This window comes from Jatropha curcas, chromosome 2 (genome assembly GCF_041381405.1).
Source record: "Jatropha curcas cultivar XTBG-Jc1 chromosome 2, XTBG_Jcur_1.0, whole genome shotgun sequence".
NCBI lineage: Eukaryota > Viridiplantae > Streptophyta > Magnoliopsida > Malpighiales > Euphorbiaceae > Jatropha > Jatropha curcas.
The window spans coordinates 27,374,614-27,400,029 of record NC_143152.1 but is presented as its reverse complement, the minus strand read 5'-3'; the positions used below and the strand labels follow the sequence as shown (position 1 = coordinate 27,400,029).

General features: G+C 32.8%; 4 protein-coding genes and 1 non-coding gene across 6 annotated transcripts; 2 read left to right on the top strand and 3 right to left on the bottom strand.

The window, feature by feature from the left end:
* The first annotated feature begins 80 nt into the window (after window positions 1–80).
* TRNAY-GUA (transfer RNA tyrosine (anticodon GUA)) lies at window positions 81–173 on the top strand. Its single transcript has 2 exons — window positions 81–117; window positions 138–173. It is a non-coding gene; the product is annotated as a tRNA-Tyr (tRNA).
* Window positions 174–4,912: 4,739 nt separating this feature from the next.
* LOC105648072 (Nuclear transport factor 2 (NTF2) family protein) lies at window positions 4,913–5,532 on the top strand. Its single transcript, XM_012234348.4, has one exon. It carries the CDS (start codon window positions 4,963–4,965, stop codon window positions 5,446–5,448), a length of 486 nt encoding a protein of 161 aa, XP_012089738.1. The 5' UTR covers window positions 4,913–4,962; the 3' UTR covers window positions 5,449–5,532.
* Window positions 5,533–6,879: 1,347 nt separating this feature from the next.
* Window positions 6,880–9,969, bottom strand: LOC105648071 (uncharacterized). Of its 2 annotated transcripts, XM_012234347.4 has the most exons (3): window positions 9,654–9,969; window positions 8,894–8,963; window positions 6,880–8,772 (listed from the first exon to the last, which is right to left on the bottom strand). In XM_012234347.4, the coding sequence occupies exons 2-3, from the start codon at window positions 8,929–8,931 to the stop codon at window positions 7,047–7,049; spliced, it is 1,764 nt and encodes a 587-aa protein (XP_012089737.1). In that variant the 5' UTR covers window positions 8,932–8,963; window positions 9,654–9,969; the 3' UTR covers window positions 6,880–7,046. The 2 variants fall into 2 exon arrangements, with proteins under 2 accessions (XP_012089737.1, XP_020540567.1); XM_020684908.3 differs by having other exon boundaries at window positions 6,880–8,963; window positions 9,654–9,968.
* Window positions 9,970–11,723: 1,754 nt separating this feature from the next.
* Window positions 11,724–21,411, bottom strand: LOC105648070 (D-alanine-D-alanine ligase family). The gene is made up of 24 exons (XM_012234346.4): window positions 20,849–21,411; window positions 20,651–20,722; window positions 20,474–20,517; window positions 20,268–20,379; window positions 20,081–20,152; window positions 19,436–19,498; window positions 19,198–19,275; window positions 19,001–19,093; window positions 18,720–18,839; window positions 18,294–18,380; window positions 17,952–18,161; window positions 17,824–17,871; window positions 16,692–16,946; window positions 16,188–16,267; window positions 15,863–16,107; window positions 15,603–15,671; window positions 15,455–15,519; window positions 15,176–15,345; window positions 14,670–14,748; window positions 13,827–14,082; window positions 13,491–13,536; window positions 12,645–12,753; window positions 12,301–12,363; window positions 11,724–12,153 (listed from the first exon to the last, which is right to left on the bottom strand). The coding sequence occupies exons 1-24, from the start codon at window positions 21,191–21,193 to the stop codon at window positions 12,073–12,075; spliced, it is 2,862 nt and encodes a 953-aa protein (XP_012089736.1). The 5' UTR covers window positions 21,194–21,411; the 3' UTR covers window positions 11,724–12,072.
* Window positions 21,412–22,545: 1,134 nt separating this feature from the next.
* On the bottom strand, window positions 22,546–25,416 carry LOC105648069 (alpha-soluble NSF attachment protein). Its single transcript, XM_089717393.1, has 9 exons — window positions 25,263–25,416; window positions 25,082–25,131; window positions 24,912–24,984; window positions 24,726–24,805; window positions 24,053–24,204; window positions 23,557–23,713; window positions 23,393–23,440; window positions 22,932–23,012; window positions 22,546–22,818 (listed from the first exon to the last, which is right to left on the bottom strand). The coding sequence occupies exons 1-9, from the start codon at window positions 25,405–25,407 to the stop codon at window positions 22,738–22,740; spliced, it is 867 nt and encodes a 288-aa protein (XP_089573519.1). The 5' UTR covers window positions 25,408–25,416; the 3' UTR covers window positions 22,546–22,737.

The window sequence follows — 25,416 nt, the reverse complement described above, 5'->3', positions numbered from 1 at the left end:
GATTCTATATTTAAAAAGAAAAGATAATGAAATGGCTAAGCATTAAAATTACTAGAAATATTTTGGGCTAAGATTAACATCCGACCTTAGCTCAGTTGGTAGAGCGGAGGACTGTAGCTGGTATCAACCTTCAGATAATCCTTAGGTCGCTGGTTCGAATCCGGCAGGTCGGATCTTTTTCTTTTGGTTTTTCTAATTATTATTAAATGTTTTTTTCACCTTTGCTGATCTAATTTTCAGAAATATACTATTGGCATTGGGCAGATTATAATTTAGGAAAACAAAAATAAGGTTATTACTTATTATGTGTTCTCTTTTTTGTAATGAAGTTACATTTGGAAGGTAATATATGAGCAACCACAACATTAAATTAATTATAATCAGTGCTTGAGGTGGTGCTTCAATTGTCAGCTATTGAGTCATATACAAATTTAGTATAACATTTTTTGATTAATTAAGTTTTATTATGATTCAAACTTATAATTTTATAATTTAAATATAAGATAATGGAAATTTAATTACATAAATATAAAATTTTATGTAAAAAAGAAAAGAAAGAACAAGAGTAACATTTGATAATACTTTGAGTTGATCAGAAAGTAATTTTATTATCATTTATGGAGATTGCTTGAAAACACAATCTATACATATCCAAATTATTTTCTGGCATGGATTAAATCAGCAATGCAGTGGCCTATCCCCAACCAAATGTTCCTTTCTTTTCTTTTTCCTCATTTTCTCCCTTTTTTGGCTTTAAAAAATCAAAATCAATCACAGTCTTGTAGACATTTCATCAGAAACAACTGAACGATGCACGATTTAATTAATGAGGGTGGGCATTTGGCAAATGAGCAAGACTCAGAGACACGAGTGACTACGATATCCTTGTGCATTGCACGTGATAAGTTTACTTGTTTTCTATTTGGCCAATTGATTGCCACGCGAGAGGAATAGGTTTTAGGCCTGCCACCCTCTTTATTTTCCGGTGACCTACTAAATCAATCATATTTTTAAATATTAGCTTTATGATTTTTGAATTTGTGTATGATCTAACAATAATAATTCACCGTTTATTCATTTAATATATTTTGCAATCACAATGAATTGGCGTACTAACAAGCTAAAAATCCCTTTTGTCTTTGGAGATCCTACCATTTTTTTTTTTTTTGTGTTAATATTTGAAGCTCACGGACTTAACTAATATAGATTCATGTCACGTAAGTTTAAGAAGAAGTGCAAAGTGCTCACTTTCGAGTGTTTAAAAAGATTTCATAAATAAATCTTGAACTCGAGACCTCGTGCAAAATGTTCCATTCCAAGTGTTTAAAGAGGATAAAGAAAAAAGATATCCATACTACTTCATATCATTCCTTGGAGATAATACTATCTATCCTAATTTAATGATATTGAGGATTTCAATCGATATTATTTTTAAAAAGCTGACCTTAAAATTAAGGATGTGAAATGATTTAGTTAATCAAAAATCAAATGGAATTGATATATTTCGGCAATTCAATTTTGAATTAAGACCTATACAGTAAGACACAATGAGAAAATCCTCCTATAATTAGGTTAGAATGCTTTATATTTACTCTTTGGTTTATCTATTTATAAAGAGAGTATGTTTAATTTGTTAGAGCATATGAAAATGAATTATAATTAGTATATTTTATATATAGAAAGAAAGAATTTTTTTTTTAATTATAACACAATAATATCAATAATTTTCCAATCAATTTTGAGTTGAAGTTTGGTACACTTTAGAATGGGATCTCAGACCAAACAAAAATAAATTAAATGTCAATCATGCATGAAAAGGATTTCTCTCCCACTAAGAAAAGACCAATCAAATGGATTGTAGTGGCTGAGAAATAGAGTGATGGGCAGAAAACATAAGAGTGGCCAGCTGAGTTCCAATCCATATGGGGGGCTGTGGTTTTTCATTTCAGTTCATTGTACAGTCAAATAATTTGCCAAATCCATGTACACGAGGGGCTTCTTCGTTGGATCCAACTCGTCTTCTTAGATGCATGGGCTCTCTACGTACACAACATCCTTGTCCTTGTCTCTTTTATTATTATTATTATTATTATTATTATTATTTTCTTTGTAATTTTTAGAAAATGACTAAAAAACAAATCGTGATGGTTAGGTTTCAACAAGCGAATTTTGCATTGAAAGAGAGTGTCTCACTTGGATGATTTCATGATCTATTTGGGGACTTACTACTCATGGGAGAGAGCAATAATGGGTTAAAATAGAATTAACTGAATCAATATTTCTTAAATTGATTTAATTCGATTTTTTAATAAAATCATTTTGATTTGGAAGGCTAGAAATCTAACTTCAGTTGTGAAGAAAACCTAATATATCAAATAACTGAATTAGAAAATAAAAATATTTTAAATCGACATTATTCCGATAAATTTAATTTACTCTAGTTAAATCAGTCGTTTTTGAAAGGTAAAAACTATATGGTAATGTTTATTAATAAAAATCAATGGAAAATTTTATTTGTTTTAGAAGGGTGGTTTAATTTTAGTTCGAATGGAATGATTGAACATTAAACCCTACTTATTTACGAACGGAAAATGTCTCTAAACTTTCATGTCGGTACATAGAGATAGAGGGCAATCTTCAAAATTGAAAGCAAAACTAGGGGCATTTAAGGAATATCGTATAGTGACAGTATTAGCATCACACGAGGAAAGGGACATGATAGCTCCTAGGTCGATTTCCATTAAGAAATGACGAGGCGAGTCAAACAGTCAACGGACTTTGCCAGGCAGGCATCTTATGAGTCGCCACATCATATTCTACGCTGAATTGACAGAAATATCCCTCACTTGCCTTTCACTTAGCTGCTGTATGAGCTGTGAGTCGTGTTTGGTTGTAATGAATGGAAGGAATATTAGTCGGAAGAGAGGTAGATGAGAATTCACAATCTTTCGCTGTCTGGTCCATTCGTCATCTTTATAAAAAATAATACACGTACGCTCGTCATTTATATAAATATGGTGAATTTTTAGATCTGTAAATTTATTAATATTTAAGTGAATTCTCATATTTAGTATGATTAACTTATAATAAGTAATTCAATTGAATTCTATATAGTCATGTATGAGATAAATTTATAATTGAAAATTCATTTGTTTTTGTTTGCTAAAATATAATTGAAATAGTATTTTCACATAAATAAATAATGAATATCAATTATATTTACGTTATGCTATATAAATTGTTATATTCTTATTTAAATAAATATATAAAATAAAAATAATATTAATAAAATTATTGTATTTAATTTAGTAATAAACATATATTTAACTTGAATCTCTCTTAAAAAACAGGTAGGCATCTTATTAAAAAAAATTACTAAAAAATAATAAAATAAAAGATAAAAAATATTAAAATAAAAAACATAATAATAAAAATGTATTTTTCTAAAGTCAATAAATAAAATTTTAAATGGTTTTCGTCAAGTTTGATAAAATAAATAAGTAAAAAATAAAAAATTTGAAAAATTGACTTTGTAGAAGGAAAATAATAATTTTGTCATAAAAAGTTGAATGACTTAATTTTGTGGAATTCATTTAGAAATTTTATCTATTTTGATGGAATCTGATGTAATTATATTGGATTTAATGGAATTGAATTTCTAAAATTGAAATCTACATTTCTTTTCATTCCAAATACAAAATATAGATTTCTAAATGAATTTCACGAAGAAAAAAACAAGGGGTTAGGGTCTAATTTCATCCCAAATGCACAAATATCATATAAAATCGAACTCTAATGTGTAAATTTAATTGCCTTTATACTTGTCTATATACGATGGAAAATACATGCTGAAAAATAAAAAATTGCAATATGCAATCAATGTTAAATCACAAAAGGGTAAAGTTTTAGAGAAGAAGGGAATAAAGAATAATACCTTTAAATCTTATTGTCAAGACAAATTGCTGAGTAATATTCGCCTAAGTAACTAAGTAGTCTTATGTTCGTTTTTTATGATGGGAAGTTCAAGTTACTTAGGAAGCATAGTTTTGGACCATTCTCTTCTTTTGGATATTCCATATACCTCTTATTGTTGTGGAAAGGTGATTGAACAAAATTTTTATTTATTGAGAGAAGTCCGCTTGTCCGATTAATCTGGATTTACTTTGGGCAAATCTATAAAGGAGGTAGGTAAAGCGCTCCTTCTCAAATATTTAAAGGAGCTTCATACACATGGCTCAAACTCAAAACCTCTAGTTAAGGTAGAGGAGATTCTATCCTTCTCATCTCATTTTTCGGTATTTCTTATATAGCTTTTTTTTTTTTTTATTTAGTTGAATTAAAGTTTTAGCATTTCCCCAGAAAGAAAAAAAAATTAATTTCATTAATTATCCAAGTTATACAAAATGAATTGTGAGAATGATACAAAATCATTATCAACAAAGTGCACTAATTGGGAGGAAGAAGAAAGATCTTCACGCTCTACAAGTTAAAAAGGTTGATATAAAAAAAAACTTTCAGAAATTTCTAAAAAAAGAAAAAAAACAAATTAAAATTGAAGGGTAGATGAGTCATTATAAAGAAGTATCATTGTGGACTTGTATTCATCCGGTGCGGGTGTAATCTAGAAAACAAACCCATCGTTTGTCCTCAGAACAGCACTATACTTGGACTTATTTTTTTGTTTGGATAATATAAGTTAATAATTCATTTAATTTAATAATATTATACACACCCAACTCTTAGGAAAACTCAGTTGGACCATTGGATCTCCCATATGTCATCAAAATACCCAGTCTTTATCACATTAAAGCATAAAGGGTCCCCCTCTGACCCTCGCTAAGTCACATACCTCTCCAATTTTTGCCTATAAATAGCTTCCACTTGGCCATAGCAACCCACCACTTAAAACAAGTATTCACAGCCATTTTTAAGCTTAAAAGCAACCTCCCTAATCAAGAAAAAATGGCAGCCAATGGCATGGAATCACTGGTGCCAGAACCCGGTATGAACCCAGAAATGCTAAATAAGGGAATGGTTGAGGCATTATACAAGGCATTAGCAAAAGGTCATATTGAAACTGTGGCTAAACTCCTAGCAAGTGATTTAGAGTGGTGGTTTCATGGACCTCCACAATGTCAGCACATGATGAGGGTGCTAACCGGTGAGGCGAGCCCCGACGAGTTCAGGTTCGAGCCGAGAAGCATAGAAGTAGTAGGTGATTGTGTGATTGTGGAAGGTTGGGAAGGTGCAAAAGTGTATTGGGTGCATGTATGGACCTTAAAAGATGGTCTAATAACTCAATTTAGAGAGTATTTTAATACATGGCTCACTGTGAAGGACATCAAGCCACATAGTTTGGAAATTGGGCACCAAACCCACACCTTGTGGCAGAGCCAGCCTAGAGATCTGTTCAACAGATCACTGCCTGGCCTTCTTCTGGCTATTTAGAGTGTCTGATGGGGATGTGTGTAAGCTTGAAATGGCTCTACCCTGTTTAAACTCTAATGAAAAATGCAACATTTTATAGTTTTATCTTTTATTTTTAGTTCAGAGTGTTAGAGACTAAGAATTCAAATATTGTTGGACTCTCATTTACATATTTCTAATCTACCAAGAAAGAGTTAGCTGCTTAAGCAAATTGACCTAACAATGCATGCAAATGGTGAGGTGCTTAGTTATTTCTGTAATTAGATTATCTAGAAGGTCCATGTGCATGGCATTTCTCTGTTTTTTAGTGATTTTGGTTCTCCGACGCTTGACCCACTTAAGAGAAATTATTGTTTGGTACAGGAACATGTTCCTATGGAGAGCCTTATTATTTTAGGCCTAAAAAATAAATTCATCCTGAAATTTTCAACTAATTGCAAATTTCACCCTAAATTAACTTTTGTTCCCTAAACACCCTAAAGTACAAAGGTCGATTTAGGGTGTAACTGCAACTCGGTTGATAATTTCAAAATGCTTAAAGTACAAAAGTCGATTTAGGATGAAATTGCAATAAACTTGAAAAATTCAGGGTGAAATTGATGATTAAGCCTATTATTTTATATCTAGAAATGATACTGAGTCCTAAATAACAATTTCATACCTAATTAGGCAGGAATCATCGATTATAGTTAATAAGAGAAAAATAATAGCACATGCAGAAAAGTAGCAGGAAGCAAATGCAGAAAAACACTGAATGTTAATAATGGGATAAAGACTCAAGCTTATTATTAATTAATTATAAATTCTAATGCTTTCAGAAAAATTGATCATTCCTTGATATAGTTTACATCCATCCTATCAAAATCCTTAAAAGAAAAAGACACTTAACTATGTGCACAGTTAGACCCAAATCATTACATGAAAGCTATGTGGGAGGAATTGTAATATTTTAGTGTACGTGCCTAATCCAAAGTTCTCGACAGACATTGTAGAAAGAGAGAATTAACTCTTGTTATATAGCATAAAAGGGGAGAAAAAGTATTAACTCTTGTAATATTTTGGGGGGTGTAGTTGCAAGTAAGGTGCAGAAAGATTGATTCACGCAGCATCAACTCGAAAGAATCAGAGGAGAAAACTTATGTTTAATCATGAGAAGCATTGTTTCAAATTAACATACACTTTGAGCAGCTCAAATGATTTGCATGATATTATATACAAAAGTAACTTCGGGCTGAATTATTTGTATCCAAGCAACAAAATTTTGTAGCTTATTTGAGTGAGCTATATGAGTATCGAGGTAACCCAGTCCAACTCGGCTAATGATGATTACTAAACAAGAAAGACCCTTAAATAAAATGCTTAACAAGCTTTACTGCATTTAATGAGCTTTTGAAAACCTCATATCTATGTCAAACTCTTGTTACTAAAGAGATCAATCAAAATAGATAAGCATGAGATGAAATATGGCAGTGTCTGCTTTAAACACTTAAGAAAACAGAAGAGACTCATCAAAATACAACAAGAATTATACAGGAGAAAGAATATATATTTATATATAAATGAAATACATGTAATATAGATGTACCGTTGTACAGGTCTTTCCCTTCATATATTTTGGTTCAGTGATCAGTGGTTTCTTCCCTTTGTATTGATGGTAAGACAGGTGGCTTCATGACATTGTCAGTATCTGTTGTATGATACTCGTCCTCTGCCTTGGGAAGCTGCCTGCCTGGACTATGATAATCTTTTGAAAATCTGCTTGGACTTGGAGAGTAATCAGCCCCGAGCCTGGACAACCTAGGGCTATTCTGAAGGGGAGATGTTGGGTTGTATTTAAACTGCACTCCATCATGGGGTAAGGGAGAGAGAGGGGGCTGGTCGACCTCATATGTTTGTTTCCTGCAAAACTTGTCCTCCACAATATCATAGAAGTCCGCTGTTCGGACTTCTTGCGCAAGAGAGCACCAACAACAAAAAAGCCACTGGGTGCAATCTGCAATAGCTGGTTTTCCACAACATGCATTATTTGCTGGCAAATTGAATCTCTTTCTCATCTGGATCCTCCAGAAGCCACCGTATAATAGACCAAACAAACAAAGCACTACACCAGTTAAACCTAGAGCCTCCCTAACAGTCTCATTATCAATGTTGATAGCAGCCAAGTTGAAAATCCAAAAAGGAGCAATGCAAAGAAGAAGAAAAGTGGCAATATGAACATACATGTTTCCAAACCCAAGCCTTTCCATGTTCCATCCGAACATACAAAAACTACAAAATAAAGAAAGATATGCTATAGAAATGTTGTCCCAAATGTCTAATATTCCCCCTCTCCATACAGGTGCATACTCAATAATCCTTTGTTCATTTTTTGATGCAAATGAAAACCTCTTCTCGTGTGATGTGCGGCGGTTAGAATGACCAGTGTCATCAGTGAGAGTTTTATTCTGCGCTTCTTCATCAAACTCGGATTCATACTCCTTTCCAAGGGGGCTAACAATAGAATAGACACCTGCTATTGCTGGAGCGGCAATTGCAACAGAAAGGCAGATACCAACACCTATAGCAGGCCGTCTGGATCTCTTGTATCCCAAATTGAGGCTGCATAAAGCATACTGTGCAAAGCAATTTATGTGAAGTAAAATAACAACCACCATCATATGAGCCCATTCATGTGGCTTGTAAGTACCATTTTTGCAGTAAATTTTTCTTAGTGTTGTTACATCCTTTGGCCTCCACCTACACAGAAGCACAAGATGGTAGAACCGCTTTGGATGTTGGTACAGGCACATAAGAGTAAAGAGAGCATTGAGAATTTGATTATTGACCTCAAACCAAGCATCTCTCTGTGATTTCTTCGGTAAAGCATGGTTTAACATTCCTGTCATCACTAGAAAAAGAATTGCTCCTGAGAGTGCAACACAACTTATCCATAAAAATAGAGCCATGTTAAAGGGATTCATAATCCAGTTTCTACAGATGTTCTGTAAAGATGTCCAATCAATTTTCCGAGCCACAAGTCCATTGAAGCGTTCTTGAAAACCTTGGCAAGTGGAAGACGGCACAGAACGTGATATTTGATCTCTTTCCTCTGCAATCTGCCTGAATTTAGCCTTCGGAGAATTTGAACTACTATCAGTACTGAGTTTCAGTACATTTAGTCTAGTAGGAGTTACTTTTAACGTGTCTTCTTTCCCTCTAATAGAAAGAGAGTCATCATCACCCAGCAGTGCCTTTCGAGAAGTTGAAATATCAAGAGAAACATGCTTGCTATTATGATTCTTGAAATCATTTTCATTCAGATTCCCAGGTAAATCTTCCTTCGCATCTGCCAAGCCTCCTCCATCCCTGTTTTGAACCATTTTGCCACACAGCTCAAATTTTTGTGAATTCATGGTTTCTGTAGTTCTGAACTTATAAATCTGAGTCACTAGTGAAGTGTAGAATGCTAAACCAACCTAAACCTCACCATTTCACTATTTGCATCCCAAAAATATTCAAAACCATTGAATTGATAACTAAAAGAGCTTCCGGGAGACCTTTCAAAAACAAATAAACACACTGGAGTAATTAGTAAAGTCAAGGCCAATAACAATAAACACTAAACATTTTTTTTTGTCTACCAGCTCAACTCCAGAAAAGGAACTCTAACATTAGACCAATCCAAAAACCAATACAAGCTCTAACATGTCTGGAGAAAAAATATTTTCTAGAAAAATTTCCAGTCCTGCCCCACATTATTTAGAACACAAGCAATATGGCAAATTGAATAAATTTCTAATATGAACACATCAAGATAGAAGGACAAGAAGCTGAGCTTCTCCAAACAAGAAACTGATCTTCTCCATCTAAATATTTCGGAAGTAAACCACATAAAGAGAGAAAAAAAAAAAAAAAAGCTGTCTACTGCAAAACTCGTAGCCAAAATCCAAACAAAAGGCAAGGTATTCTAATTCATCAACAATCAATACAGTACTACAGTTTACTCAATTTCAGTTGAATTTGTCACAAGCCCACCACAAAGAAATTAACTTTAAATCACAAAATCAGGCAAAAGTAAACATTTTTGAAACACCTATTGATGTGACTGAAGATTACACCAAACTAAAGCAACAGATAAACTCAACATAATCGAGCTAATTTCAAACTAAATTGAATTTTTAAGGATAACCCAGAAAGTAAAGTTGATAATGGAATCTCTTCAAAGGCAAAAAAACTAAAAACAGTACCTCAAGCACGCAGCTGATCATCGGGGGAAAAACAGGTACCTTGTTGGCGAGTGGCGACTACCCAATATACCCATCAAGAAACAAAAGTAAAAAAACAGAATGTACCAAATCCAGTGCCGGCCTTGATACACCACAAAAGCTGATGGCAATATTTTCAAAGCAAAGTTTTGAAAACACGAATTCAAAAATAGGATACAGAGAAACTTTTTCAATGTTAGTATTAGAAGATTCGAAAACGTTGTAGCCGTTTTGACAACTCTTAACTACTTTCTTCGCAATTCGCATTTTTTAAATTGGTCAGATTTCAAAAGGCGTGACGACGTTATACGTCTGGTTTCAAAAAATTTCTTTGGTCATTGTCCGGTTTAACATTTTTAATTGGGTTAAATTACAATTTAGTACCTTAATTTAAAATATTAATCATACACTCTATATTTTAAAAAATATACTATTTAACCTCTTAGATTTGTATATGTGACTAATAACATAAGTCATTCCTTTACAATTATTCTTTTTCCTTTTACACACTTGATGAAAAGATAAATATGCCCTAATTTATAAATCAATTTTAAGGATTTATTTAATTATGACACAAGGTTTTTGAGTTTTAGAAATATATGTTGGTTTAGGACTTAATGGAGATTATTTTTTTATTCATTTTTATATGAGAGTGAGGAGAAAGAAAAGACTCATTAGAAATAAAGGAGTTTTATATTTTCCTTAGACATTTAAAGGGAAAATTATACTTTTTTCATCCCATTTTTTTTGCATGGTTCAACAAAATACATATATTAAGGATTTAATCAACAAAAGCTATTTTATTCTTAATTCATTGAAGATATTAATAAAAGTCTCTCATTTAATGAATGATTGTAAAGGTTATCATGGAAAAAATAATTATTTATATGTTTAAATTTAAAAACCTTGTAAATATTTTGGGATATTCAAAAAAGGAATAACAAGCAAACTAAATAAGATATAAAAATATATATTTTAGAGAGTTATTAGTTCAAAGGTTATAAATTATAGGGACTACATGATATATTTTTAAACAATAGGGACTACATAATTAATTTTTTATAAGAATTAAATATTAGTAATTGAACGCCTGCCCTTGCGCCACCGCCATTTGAGGAAATGGACACTTGTCAATTGATCTTACTAAATTTTTTGGAACAAGAAAGTGAGAAACCCAACTCACTCAGGTTAAGGTATTTGTTATCTTCTTGTAGTTTTAGTGCCTTCTGGAGTATAAAATATCCATGAGGTTCTTTTATTAGTATTTTAGTTTTCCCGTTGGTCTATTGGCGATTCTTTTTTGTTTTTTATTTTGGATTGGAAACTTTTTATTATTTTTTTAGGATATTTGAATTTGGGGAAAAACTGGAAACATCAACCCACAATAATTTATTATTTAAAATTTTTGACCATAAAAGGAAGTTAGTTTCTTATTGGACGCATAAGATTTGGTATCATTGATAAACACTTATGAAATAACCTAACTCGTAAAATCACACGTATTGAATACTTCAAATTACAAAATCATTTTATTACCGCGTCAATTTAACTAAATTAAATTAATTGAGCACTCATTAAATAATTAAAAAAATGTGAAAAATATTACATAAAATGCGGTGCTAACCACACATTTAATTAATGTTTTATATATACAAATCAAAAATCCTAAAAACTATTACTGTTAGTATGAAAAAGTGTATAATGTTACCAAAAATTAATAATATTAGGAGTAAAATAAATCTCTTTAAAATTGAGTATGTCACAACATTAAAATAACAAAATAGAGTGAATTTATATATTGGGTAAAAGAATGTGGATTTTGCATTAGAAATAATATATGTCCCTTTTATAAGTTTTATAAGGTTTAGATGATTAATTGATTTCTTTATACATTGAGATTCCGTGTGATAATTAACACATACAATGAATTGATCTAGAAGTTGGACAGCAGCTTTAGCCTAGAAAATTTGAATTTGGTGTAGAAAAGTTTTAATAATATTGGTAATAATGTCATCATATTTTAGAAAATTTTCAATTTCTTTTGCTAATAAATACTAAAACTTTCATTTTTTTAATAATTAATGAAAACAATATGATACAATAGTCTGTCTTCTATTTGCAGGAGCTGCTGCTGCTAATCTATTTTACATAAGGTCTTTCATTTCATGCTTTTTCAACAATGCACAAAGCCATTCTAAGAAAAAAAGTTGCAAATAGACGGACAATGTTCATTCAGCAACATTTCTTTTCTTTTCTCCTCTCAATCTAAGTGACTGGACTAAATAAGCAACATATATAGAGTGTGGATGGGTACTAACCCAACCAAATTCTACATTCTGCACTCCAGACCAAATATTGCTTCCAAATTATTGGGCAATTCGAACATGACAAGATTCTACTTCTACATGCTCCTCTCTGATCCCAAATCAAGCAATGTGCGAAAGAATCGGTGAGGATATATAGGAGGTTTCTCTGCTAGTGCCTGCATAAAGCAAGATCTAACATTTAGGCCACGTGAATATATTTTATTTTTATGTTTTTTAGGTTGATATTTATCGACACTTATAATCCCAACAAATGCTTAAACATGTATCCGATACAAAATATGGATTTGCATTTGAATAACTACCTGATGAATAAGGACAGTGGAAGGAGTCATTCCAGGGACAGTATTGACTTCTATGACCAACACCTGCAAGAAGTGACATGTATCATAGGTAAAAGACGCGAAAAATAAAATTCTGCTATCAAAACTCATGAAGTGAATGCTTGACTATAGAACTAAATCATAATGATACATTGTTTGGCCTAGGTTCAATAAGTTAACTACAGGACAGAATCTAGTTCACTTTATATTGCAAAGACGTGTTTTCTTCTTGTTGGTTTATAGAAAGTTCCATCATATTAAAAGATTAATTGGAAACAAAGAAATTCTGGTCCTGATTTCCTATCTAATAGAGGGATCAAACATACCTCTCCAGTGTCAACATTAAGAAAAGCATCAATTCTTGAAAATCCTTCTAATTGCAGTGTGTTTGCAATCAATTCAATATGCTGTTTGCATTTCTCCAGAGCCTCCGCACTGATTCAAGACCAGATTCATTTAATCAAATATTGATCAAAGAAGAATAATAACTAAGAAAATATTAAATGAAGAAAAATCTATAGTAGGCCTTGATCTGTCAAGTTGTACTGTAAAAGATAATATTAAGTAAATTTTTTTAGCTTAGGAGTTAGCTTATCTCGATTATCTATCTTCAGGCTGAAATAAAAGCCGAAACATAAATATCAGATATATGAACCAATTGAACTACTACTTCTTGACATTGGTGCGGACTTAATTATGAACAGAGAGGAATAGAATAAAGGATTCATATAGCCGACTCACTAGTTTGGAATTAAGGATTAGTTATTGTTGTTGTTATCTGAAACTCATTGCAAAAAGTAAGTCTTAAAATTCACAACAAAGTTGTGCTTGTGGATAATGCATATCAAGCATGAAATAGAAATGTTAAACAGTTAAATTTAACTGGAAAAAGGCCATGAACAGTATTCAGAGCAAATACTGATGCAATATCACAAATTTTCACTTTAATGCAATATAATATTTTTTTTCTAAAATGAAGTGTAGATCATGGGATTTGGCATCTGCAAAGACATTAGAACCAGCACAAACTTTTTTTTTTTTTTTCGTTTTAAGTTTAAAATGAAATTCATTTATGCATCACTTTCAAACACAAAGTTGAAGGAATTCTGTTCTAAATACGTATGGTATTAAACCATGAAGCAAGTATTTCACTAAAAGGTTCTAAAACAAACCTAACAATCGATGATGGTGGCGGAGTAAGATTGATGCCAGTTCCACCTGTCAAACAATATCTGTGTTAAGAGACCAGAAGTACACTTGGAGTATATTCAGTAACACAATGTGCAACACTCAAGCTTCAATTGCAAACATTTGTTCAAATCTCATATCATCGCTCTATTATTTCACTAAAAATTACAAAATTGCTCCTGACCGTCATATCAAAGTGTAATGGAGCTATTGATCATTCTAAAGACTTATTTTAGTGCATCATCTATAAACGAATAGAAAACAATAGATGGATTTCCATATTGACCTATAAGGAGATAATTGCACCAAGGAAGGCATACCTTGAAATTTCTCTTCAAGTGATAAAATATCGCCAGTTTCTTTAACAGTAATACTAGGACTCAGTGAGTGCATGGATCCGCATTTTCCTATTACACCAACTGTTATTTCCACCCATCGACTGTCCCCTTTCCACTTGAGGCCGTGCAGATCTTCCCCCGTAGATTTAGATAAAATAGCAATCTCATCAGTTTCAACAAAAGGCTCGAAGATCAAGAGCTCTGGAGGAGGGTTGGGCATCTCAATCATTCCATGTGCCTTCACATTAATCCAAGTGAAATATGTAAGAGTATTGTCAAACCAAACTCAAAAAACATTTCATAAAAATTAGGATGACAGATGAACATCTTCACCAAGAAATGTAAATTCATGGACAAATCAGTTGGAAGGTTACAGTCTTTTTATGAAATTCATCACAAAGGACCAAAGATTTCAGATCCACGAATAGACACATTAAGTCATAGTCGATTAATCACTTCTTCAATCTAGCAGTTAAAAAATAACTATTTTTAACTATAAATTAAGTAAACACCAGCCTATTGTACGCTCAAGAGCAAATTTTCATTATGACAGTCATTAGATGCATCTGCAAACAAGCATCAATTGATCCACGCACGTCTTGCATGAACGTAATGCTCATTCATTCTTATCATAGATGGCTGGGTTAACTATCATTTTGTTGTCCACCTCTAATTTTCTTGATCAGCATTTGGTAATTTATTATTTTTCAACAGTTTGTCAAGTATAAAAAGTCCGCACAATAATCTTGTTTAATAAATCAGATGAGAATATTAATCAAACTATTACGTAAACATAATGCCTTTGATTTAGCCAGGATTCTATACCTTTGAGAAACTATTAGGCAGTATCCGTAGAAGGCAATCCTCCAATGCTTTTACATACACCGCAAGGTCCTCCACACAACTACATGGGCAAAAAAAATAAGCACAAAATGCTCAACAACAAGAAAATGACAAACATTAAAGTTAATCTACTACAAATGAGATATTCCAGTATTCCACAATACAGGCTATCAGAAATAAAACACCACAGAACAAATGAAAATGAATTTTATTTGGTTTGAAGAATATCGAATGAGAGAACTTGGAGATGTTTCAGTTTAAACTATTCGAATGAGAGAACTTGGAGATGTTTCAGTTTAAACTATTCGAATGAAAGTCGAAGATCGTTTAATTTAATATGTTCATGAATGAATATTAAATTCATGCGTATGAATGAGAGCCAACTTGTGGTGGATTTAAAATTACACCCTTTTATCAGTATTAAACTAAATTCACTGTCAAATGTTTTTATTCTTATTAAGAATGTAGCGTAAATACATGAAACAGACCATAATCTTGCAACACCTGTTGAGCATCCATCCCTTGCTGGTTTAACACATAATGTTTTACACTGAAGAGCTGAGGTCAATTTATTCCAAGTCTCCAGTACCGGCATATTTAGCAAATCCTCTTTTTTGAGCACTTCTTTATTTATGGTAAGAACTCCCAAATCTGCAAGCTGTTCATTTCCACCGACCATGAGACTTGTCATACCAAAAAAGAAAGGAGATATTCCAATTATGAAAATGAAAATTAAAAAAAAAAAAAGATTAGTTTTGTTACGATACATTACTAAGAGCCAGAGATGTTGCTACTTTGTCCATACAAGTCTTCGAAGCTGTTGGACCTGGACCTTTACTTGAAAAAAGAAGGGAAATTAACAATGTGATTCCAGGACAACTTAATTCATTGCATTCAGGTTTAGTAAGAACAAACCTGTATAAGGAACTCCTCCAGCCTCCAGCAAAGATTGAAGCGTACCGTCTTCACCAATGCCTCCATGCACTGTAGAAAACATCAGATATGTGTCACAAAGGTCATGCCAAAAACAGGAAAAATAAATTCTCGAACCTTAAGCATGTTCTATGCATCAACGAAAGACAAAATGTGAAATATTATACCATTGCACTTAGAAAATGGGAAAAGAGAGCAAAATGCAAGACATGCCTGCAAGAGATATAGTTGAAAAATAGAACCTGCAATGAAAACTGTTGCTTGAACTTCTTTGGCAAGCTTGACCCACTCCTCCAATGAAAATCTTGTAGGTAGTTCATCAGATATATCAAATCCTCTAAACCAATTATGCTTCTTCAAACCTTCCATGAGCTCACTTGTCACTTGGTTGCGCAAGTGAGATGTCAGTGCAGCCCGAGCTGGTTCAACCGCCTCTATACAGGCATCAAGAACTTCCTCTGTTGTGTGTCTTAGAACAAGAGAATAACTGCATTTTAAAGATATATTATTTTACCTGGCGTAAAAAATAAAGCAAAAAATGAACAGAAATATAAAATATGTACTTACGGCATTAACCAAACTGCTCTAGAGCTGGCATCAGAAGACTGGCCACTTGAGGGTGCAAGCAAACAAGGAGTCACATTGAGCTGTAGAAATCAGAGATTACTCATTTGCATAATGTACCTCATTTGTAAATGAAAATTCCAATACAAGCAAACTATAAAGATTATAAAAGACAAACATGGTATAACTCGTTGAAAGGTTAAAGGTTAGCAATGGTGTAAAACACATGCACAATGTTTTGAGGCATAGAAAGAGCTTTATTTTTTCTAATTCCATTTCCCTTCACACTTAGTACAAGGAATCATATCTAGGGAGTTTTTCAGAAAGGAGAAACTTCCAAATTGTAATCCACAGAGCCTTTGAATTGCCTCGGTATTTCACCGAGACACTCAGCAACTGATGAGGAACATTTTTAGATTATCTAAAATGCACATCTCCTGAGATCTCTGACATTAACAACCAATCGACATACTGCCAACAACAGAAAAAAATATGACCTGAACTTACATCATCAAATGCTTGCAAGTTGAGCCAAACATTTGTTCCACTCATAAGGGATACTTGCCGCTCTGACGTGTCACCTCCAAATATGACAAAAACTTTACGAGCGCCTTCTTGTTTGCTGAATGCTTCAGCAAGCTGTGAGGATCTTGATCTTCTCGGCAAATGATCTGATATATCATTGATGGAAGCAAGATTGGGAAATCTCAAGCAGGCATGATGGATGATGCTTCGTAGAATATTTGAATGAGAGAATCCAACCTAAAGAATAAAAGGAACTTTGTGAGGAAAGTGCACACGAGAAACAGATGAATTATATAAAAAAAAAAAAGAAAGAAAAATTATTTTGAACATAAAAACGTGTATCAGGCATAATTAGCTTGTACAAAGCATATGAATCATCTACTAACAGGCCATACAGAACTTAGTTTCCAAAATTTAAATTACATATACTTGTTAATGAGCATGTTGTCCACAATAATCAGCAATGCCATAGTTTCCAACATCAGCATATCTTAATTCATAGAAATGGCCTGAAAATAAAGCAAATTGTTGGAGCCAGGCTCCATACTTAAGAAGCATGTAGGTCAATCAGGAATCGGAATGGAGAAGGGCCATACCCATTCCAACAGGGATTGTCATTCACTTTTACTTTTCTTCCCTTCTCTCTCAATATATTATATATATTGTTTTTTCATTTAAATAATACTAAATTATAAATAAGATATCTTACACACTAAAATATAAGTTGCATAATTAGGAATATATATATATATATATATATATATATATATATATATATATATATATAAACACGCACTAATATATGCACTTAATAAATATATAGAAAATATGTACATATTAGGCGTTAGTCATTGCCATGGGAATGAAGCGAGAGGGGGTGGGGTTGTATACTCCCTGCCCCTGCCCAACAAGGATAAGAAGCTGGGATTCCTCAACCTGTTTGGACATCTCTCAGCCCTATGGGAAACAGAAAATTCCCATCCCAATGCCACCCTAAACTGAATATTGCCATTGCCAAATAACAATACTAAATGACACTCATCCAAAAAAAAGAAATAACAATACTAAATTTAGGCAGTTCAAGCTCATAGCACAAAACAATAATGCAAAGTACCTTTGAAGCTTGCTGAAATAAAAAGCTAGTCTGCTCCATTCCACTAATCTGCAAATAGAACAAAAGATCAATATTACATGCATAAGAAAGATATATGCCACTCTCCTAATGGCTGGACAATGACTTACCAGGTTAATGTCAGTAAATAATATTGTACCAAAATCAGTCCTTCCAAATTTCCCATCTGAAGATGAAAAGGTATTGATGGAAGAAGGCAAGAACCATCCATCAATCCTAGCAAAATCACGGAGACAAAGCCTTTGGAATAATAGAGATGCTCCTTCTCGAATCTTTTTAATTACATCTACAGGAAAACGAGGTGGAGTATGATAAGCTACCTGTGAAGAAACCCAAAATTTCTCAGAATGTTAAGGTAAATTGAGGCATTTTTATCAAATGAAACATTTTATACTGTAAAACTTGAAAAATACAATTGCGATTGGAAATTTTCCAATACACTGTTACTCTACCTGTTGTGTTGGAAGATACTTTCTTCGATAATTGAAAATTGCATCTTTTTCTCTTACATCAACACTGCCATGAAATTGAAGCTCCACCTGAACATCAATGTAATATTACTACAGCCAAATCCTTTGTTAAGCTATGGTAACTTACAGCTATTCACCGAAATGTGCAGTCAGGCTACTAAGCAACTTCTAGAATAATTTAACATAATGCCAGTTATGTCAAAATCAATATTTTATATCTGACCCACTCTGAGATATAATGGGTAAGTAAAACATATCTTTCAAGTTTGCAAACATCTCATATGATTATAATCAAAAAGTGAATAGAGTGCATGTCCATCCTTGAGTGCTGAGAGGTTTAAACTGATGTTGCAAACAGAATTACTGTAACAGAAAGCGAAAACATGCTGCATACAAATAGCTATATACCTCCGTTGGCAGTAGAACAACAGGATGACAATCAAATCCAGATCCTACGTCAATTACAATGGCTGTAAACTCACTCCCTCCCTCAAGAAATATTTCAACGAGGACTTTATCATCAATTCCCTTCCAAACATTAAAAGAACACATAATTCATGTTAGTTCAACATTCCAACCACAGTACTATGTATGAAATGCCAATTAATTTCAGGTTCAAATGTAAAACTACCTAGTTTGCAGAAAGTAGATTTCAGAATGCAATGAGAGTGTTATAAAATCCAAAGTACCTCTAAAATTATATCACTTGCTTTTTCAAGAGAATCAGTTACACCATAAGCAACTGTTACGCCAATGCTTGATCCTGCTATGGCTGGCTTCACCTGCCAATATGTAGGGACGATGTTTGAGGTATTAAAAGGCTGAATCATCTCAATATGGGTGTTTACCATATTTCTTAGATAGATAACAAGAAAGTGTGCCTTACCACTACTTTCCCTGAGTTAGGGTCCAATTGGTTGCTCACAAACCACTTAGATAATTCAGATTTATCCATTTTGCTCCCCTAAATGCCATTTGTAGTATCAGTAGATCCAATCACAATCAGACATGCCTAAATAATTTAATATCTTGACCTAGTTACAGATACAGCATAGACATTTGATCCAAAATTCCAAGTAACAATTGAAACTAATAAAAAGGCTCTTGAATACTTGGAAAAATACCTGCACTAGAAAATTAGGTACAGTTATGAATCCTTGTTTGTTAAGCTCCAAGGAGGCACGATACTGCCAATAATTTAATAGGAAAATTGTTAATAATATTTTGCATAAGAAGTAACCATTCCTGGAAAAAAAAACAAATGTGAAGGATGCATACGATGTGTCCACATCAATGTTCCTTCTGTATTAGTGGTCTAAAAAAATAATATTGTTTACTGGTGCTCGTAACAATTATCTAATAATCAACTGAAATTAAGTGAAACAGGTATGCCAGTCAATAAAAGAATATAAATCACTGCTTGTTGTCTGTATCTCCTAAATGCTACTTATTGCTCACATTGAATTTTGGGACCAAGTCATAATGGAAGTCTACCTGATGCTATCATCAATTTATACTCAAACAAAATTAGGAAATGCAATGCTGGTGAAAATTTTCAATTACCAAAGAACTTAAAACCACCTAATAATGTTCATCTTTGGATTCACTACCTCATTACCTGATCAAGCACTATGTTTCAGATTTCCAACACATGGATGATGCATGAGAAGCTGAACTATATGTTAGGATTCAAACTAAATATTTATTAGGACTTCAAGTGAGAATCAATGTAATTTTCACAATATGAAAAGGAAAATTTCATCTTTTACCTTGTCAAATGCTTGACGACACTCACTTGATCCTGTGCCAACAAATGGAATATTATATTTTTCCAAAAGCTCCTGAATAATCCACCACAGCCAGGAACAAATATCATCTACAATTGTATCAGGTTAAAAAATTTGGAAGGATATATTGAACAAAAAGCAAATTCTGTCTTGCAAATATGATTTTCACCTGGATGCCACCATCTTCACCAAATCGACCATGAATTACAGGGAATACAATGTCCACAGAGGAAGCAAGGTGTTCAGCAAATTCAGATAAAGATGAAAAACCTTGAGCAAGGCTGCAAAAGACAGACAATTAATCATCTTAACCTTTTTCAATTGTTCCATTTCAACAGCACAAAGTGTCAACAAATTTTAGAAGATCTAGGCTACCTTTCAAGTTTAAAATCAAAGTCTGCAGGAGTATTTGAGTACACCTGAAAAAAAAAAAATGACAGAGAAATGAGAAGCAAAACAATTCTGGCATATCAAGTGCAAAACTAAAGCAATTACACATATTACAAATGTCAATATGATAGCAAATTCATAAAATAACTATCTTCTACAAACCTGAGCAGAGGATATTGCATATGCATTCAGTTCATAATCAATATAATAGCAGCTTACGTGCAAATCTTCGCCCTGAGATAAATTTGAAAAAGAGAGCCAAAAAAATGGTTTAAAAAAAAAAGTCCATTGGAGTAGACTCATGTGCCGTTTTCGAAGTTAAATTGTACATATAAAAGAAGGCACACAAATATACACTACCTGAATGTGATCAAGAACTGATCGAGCAGAGTTGAGAGAAATTCCACGCTCTGCGGAGGGACCTCCACATATAAGACCAACTCTAAGAACCTTACCGCCCTCCTGCCTCTTCTCTTCACCCTCTACAATCCAATCATCCACCAGCTCCGCTGTGGCGCGTGGCACCACAATTCGCGCCTTCGAGTAAGAAGAAGAAGAAGAGTTGTTCAACAACTTCCTATTCAATTTCAAAAATCTCGAAAACGATTTCTGATCACCAAAGGTAGGTTTCCATCCAATGGCGTCGTATCTAAAGTTGCCGCTCAGAAGCAAGGAGAGCTTCGAAGCGAATGCGAGAGAAGCCATAGAAAGGAAAGAGGAGAATTGGACTTTGGAAGGAGATTAGATTATGATGGCGAAGAAGAGGAGTTGAAGCTGTCTTTAATATAGAACGGTGATAGTGAAGGAGTGAACGACCATGGCAATCGGTCTTGTCTTCTTTCGGTCCCATTTGTGAAAAAAATAAACAGATATATGGTTTCGGGCGGCAGAGTAGCTCTGGTGCCAAACTGCTACTGTTGAACTGCGTTTCAGTCTGGCTGTTTGTTGTTGTCGTTTTGTGGAAGGTTTTGTTTGCTACTTCAGTTATTCTCTGAACTCTAATACTATATTTAGCTTTGGAAAAAATAACTACTATATTAAGAAATTACAGTTACATTGTGTTACGAATTACCAAACATATAAGATTGTTTTAAAATATTTTTGAAATATATAACAAATTTAAATTATGGAGTCTTACCTATATATATATATATATATATATAATTATGGGGAAGAACAATGAAAACAACAAAATTTGGACAGAATTCTTGAAACTCAAATCTATGGTTAGTTTTTCCTCTGGAAGATAATATGTGATTTCTCAGTTGTCACGATCTCATCGACTGATTGTAAAAGTATATATTCAGAATTATAAACCGTGACAATATGTTGTTAAAAAAAATGTAGGACCAACGACGACAATACATTTTTCGACAAAAAAAAAATATTGTATCTCCAACTTGAGAAAATTGGTAACAAAAATTATCTTAATCTAATGGAAAAATCAAGTAAATGAAAAATAAGAACATCATTTATCACCTGTAATGAAAATTTTATCTATAGTTTCAGAAGCTGATAAAAAGATTTAAATTATAACTGCTTCTTTGCATTGTGACTTGATAAAAAATTGTAAAATTTTTTTAATAGTTATTTGACTCATTTTGTTTGGTTATAATTTTTTTTATCTGAAAAAGATAAAATGGTGAAAGAAATAAAATGTTATTATTTTTTTTAATAAAATAAAATATCATTATTGAAAAATGGCAATTATACCATCATTTATTTTTAAATAATAAAATGTGATTCTAATTGTCTTATAACATTTAGATAATTTAAGAAAATAAGTGAAATGCTCATTTTTCTTTTTCTTTTTGTTTTTTTTTTTCAAATTAGAGAGATTCAAAACACATAAATTGACATAGAAAATAAATAAAATATTACTCTCTCCGACCTTTTTCTTTCTTAAACATGGAAAACACTTTTTCCGATAATGTCCTTGGCTACTTTCTTTCAATCAAAAAAAGAAATTCCTACCTAACAAAGGCCGAGTGCTTATTTGATTTAAAAAGATATGCTTTTAGTAAATATTTTTTCAAAAAATAATTTTGAAAAAACAGTTCCAAGAAAGCCTCAATATTATTATCAAAGTAATTTCTCCAATACATAAAGAGAATTAGAAAAATATTTTTAACGAATCTTACAATCAAACAATATAAAATATTTTCTCAAACTAAAAATTATATACAAACGCTAATAGCCATTTACCAAATTGACAAAGAGAAAGAGAGAGAGAAAGTCTGTTCGATAATTCAGGTCAAATCATCCTCCTCTAATTCTTTGGCCTTGAGAGCATCTTTTATTCTCAACAGCAGAGTGACCTTCCAAGAATCCTACATACCAAAGCATGCTAATGTTAGTCTCAGGTTAAGCAAACTACTAAAAGCTTAGCCATATTCAAGAAGAGAAACCAGAACATTGCAATTCAGTTGCAAAAGATATTTACCAGTTTGGTGATGCTATCAAATTCCTTGACGATGGTAGTGAATTTTGCAACATCCTCCTCATCAATTGCGAGAGCTAAATCCTGGTGAAATTTGTGCAGCACTTCAGATTTGAACAAGTTTTTAAACTCATTTTTGTTACAAATGAACTCCACAAAGTTAGAATTTTATGCTTTCAAGTTTGGTATGGATAAAAATATTCATTTTTTACTTCAATAAATTCGATTTTGTGGAATTCAACATAATTAATATGATTTACAAATGAATTTTGTACTTCAAAGGAGTAAGCAATTTGAAAACCATGCATGATGAACTATAAGTGAAATAGAACATTAAATGCAAGGAAACAATTACCTAACTGCGGGTATAGCATACAACTTTCTCAAATGCACGCATGAAAATTAAGAAATGAAAATTAATATAGCAACGTTATTAACTGATTACATACTTATTAACTACTTACAGATAAAAATTTGTACTCCCGAGTTCTAGAAAAAGTTGGATCCAATTCCTGCACAACCAATTGATAGTTTCTTTCTCAGAAATTAAACTCAAAAGTTGTTATCAGTATTCACACATCAACGGTGACATGCACACTTCATATACATAGCATGAATAGAAATGAACCTCATATCGCTCCAATGCATTGGTTATTGCAAACTCGCTTCTACAAAGGTGGCAAAGGCCTGCATTAAGAAGATGTCCTCTTACTCCATATTTTAGCAAGTTATTGTTGAGCGACTGTCGTGCTATCTCTTCGTATATGTCAATGGCTTTCTGATATCTTCAGAAAAAGGGAAAAAAACAGAATCAGTTTCCCAGAATATATTTTTCTTTTTCTTTTTCACCTACGTTGCTCATGAAGAAAAAGATATCCATAATCAAACGAAGATTATGTGCACACACTATTCTCAACTGTTTCTTTTTCTTTACTGTATTCTAGAGTAATTAAGGATAAAAAATTATGGAAAGTAATCCCAGGCTGGCAACAGCACTGCAGTTGAGTGCTTGTGGGCATGCCTGATGACACAGTTAGTGTTGGTCCTTTAGATCAACGATTTGGAACCAGAATTAGCAAAGCCCACTTCTTTTCTAAGGAAATTCTAGAATACAAGTCACTTACTGTCCAAGTTGTGCAGAAAATTGCGCAACTTTCTGCTTGCACTGGTTAGCAGAGGAGCTTGCATCTTGATATTCAAAATAATCAGCAGCTCGTTCGAAATATATAATAGCCTCTTCAATATTATCCTCGTGCTCATACAACTCACCAATTTCCTAAATGAGAAAAAAATGTAATCGCAAGACAAACACCATTAATTATATCCTTTAATGCCATCATCTTCTTGTATAAGCATGAACTATTTGTTTTAGATGTATATCACTGCATAAATACATGGCTATTCTGTTAGCAAGAATTGAGATTTCGACCTGGCTTGAAAAGGTAAAACCAAAATTAAAGTTATGTTTGGCATTGTTGTTTGAGTTGTCAAAAACACATTATGTTGAAATGGCTAAATTTATTTTTTAAGGTAAAATTTCAAATTCTAATCATAAATGCTACAACGGCTAAACACACTGCCAAATTGTCTTTCCCAACTAAATCTAAAATAATATTTTTTCCTAAAAAGCAGTTTCAATCTCCATGCCAAACTACCTTTAACATTCTAGAAGAATGGGGTTAAAGGTAAGCAATATTAGAGGCCAACTACAATTTTAGTCCAGATATGTGTAGAGATTCCATATTTGCATTATCAAACGGCTGGTGAGTGGTAAATAATAGCATTATGAGGTTGTACCTTGCAATTCTTTGCAGCCATGCTATACCTGCCCATCTCCAAAAAAATATCCACAGCTTGCCCAAAACACGATATAGCACCTAGCATCCAGTACCAGCAAAAGCTCTGATCTCAGGAATTGTGAGATATAGAAGAAAAAATCAACAGTAATTTTTATGGATCGGCTAAATGTATAAATACACACACCTTTAATCGATGTTTTCTTGTAGCAATTTGCAGCGTCTACATAAGCTGTGGCTGCCTCGTGCTTGCTATTCGACTGCACACACCAAATGAAATCATAAACATCTCAAAAGAAAAGAAACGATACAAAAAAAAAAAAAAAAAATCTGAAAATGAAAATGCATTATAATCACCTTCAAATGACAATTTGACAATTTGAGGAAAACTGATCCAGCTTTATCCCCTGAAAAAACACAAGCTATGTATTATCACCACAATCGAATTCCACAATTTCCGATTAATTGGAAAATCTCGATAGATTTTATCGAAGAGGTGTTATAACAATCGATTGATCAAATAAGTAATAGGACGTACAAGATTTGGCGAGTTTAAAGTGATTGGCTGATTTAGCGAACAAGTCAGCAGCATCTTCGTATCTAGAACTGAATAAACCCCAGCCACTGATCTTCTTCTCTGCTTTCTTCTCGAATTCATTTCCTTTAGCTAGGTGATCACCCATTCTAGTCTT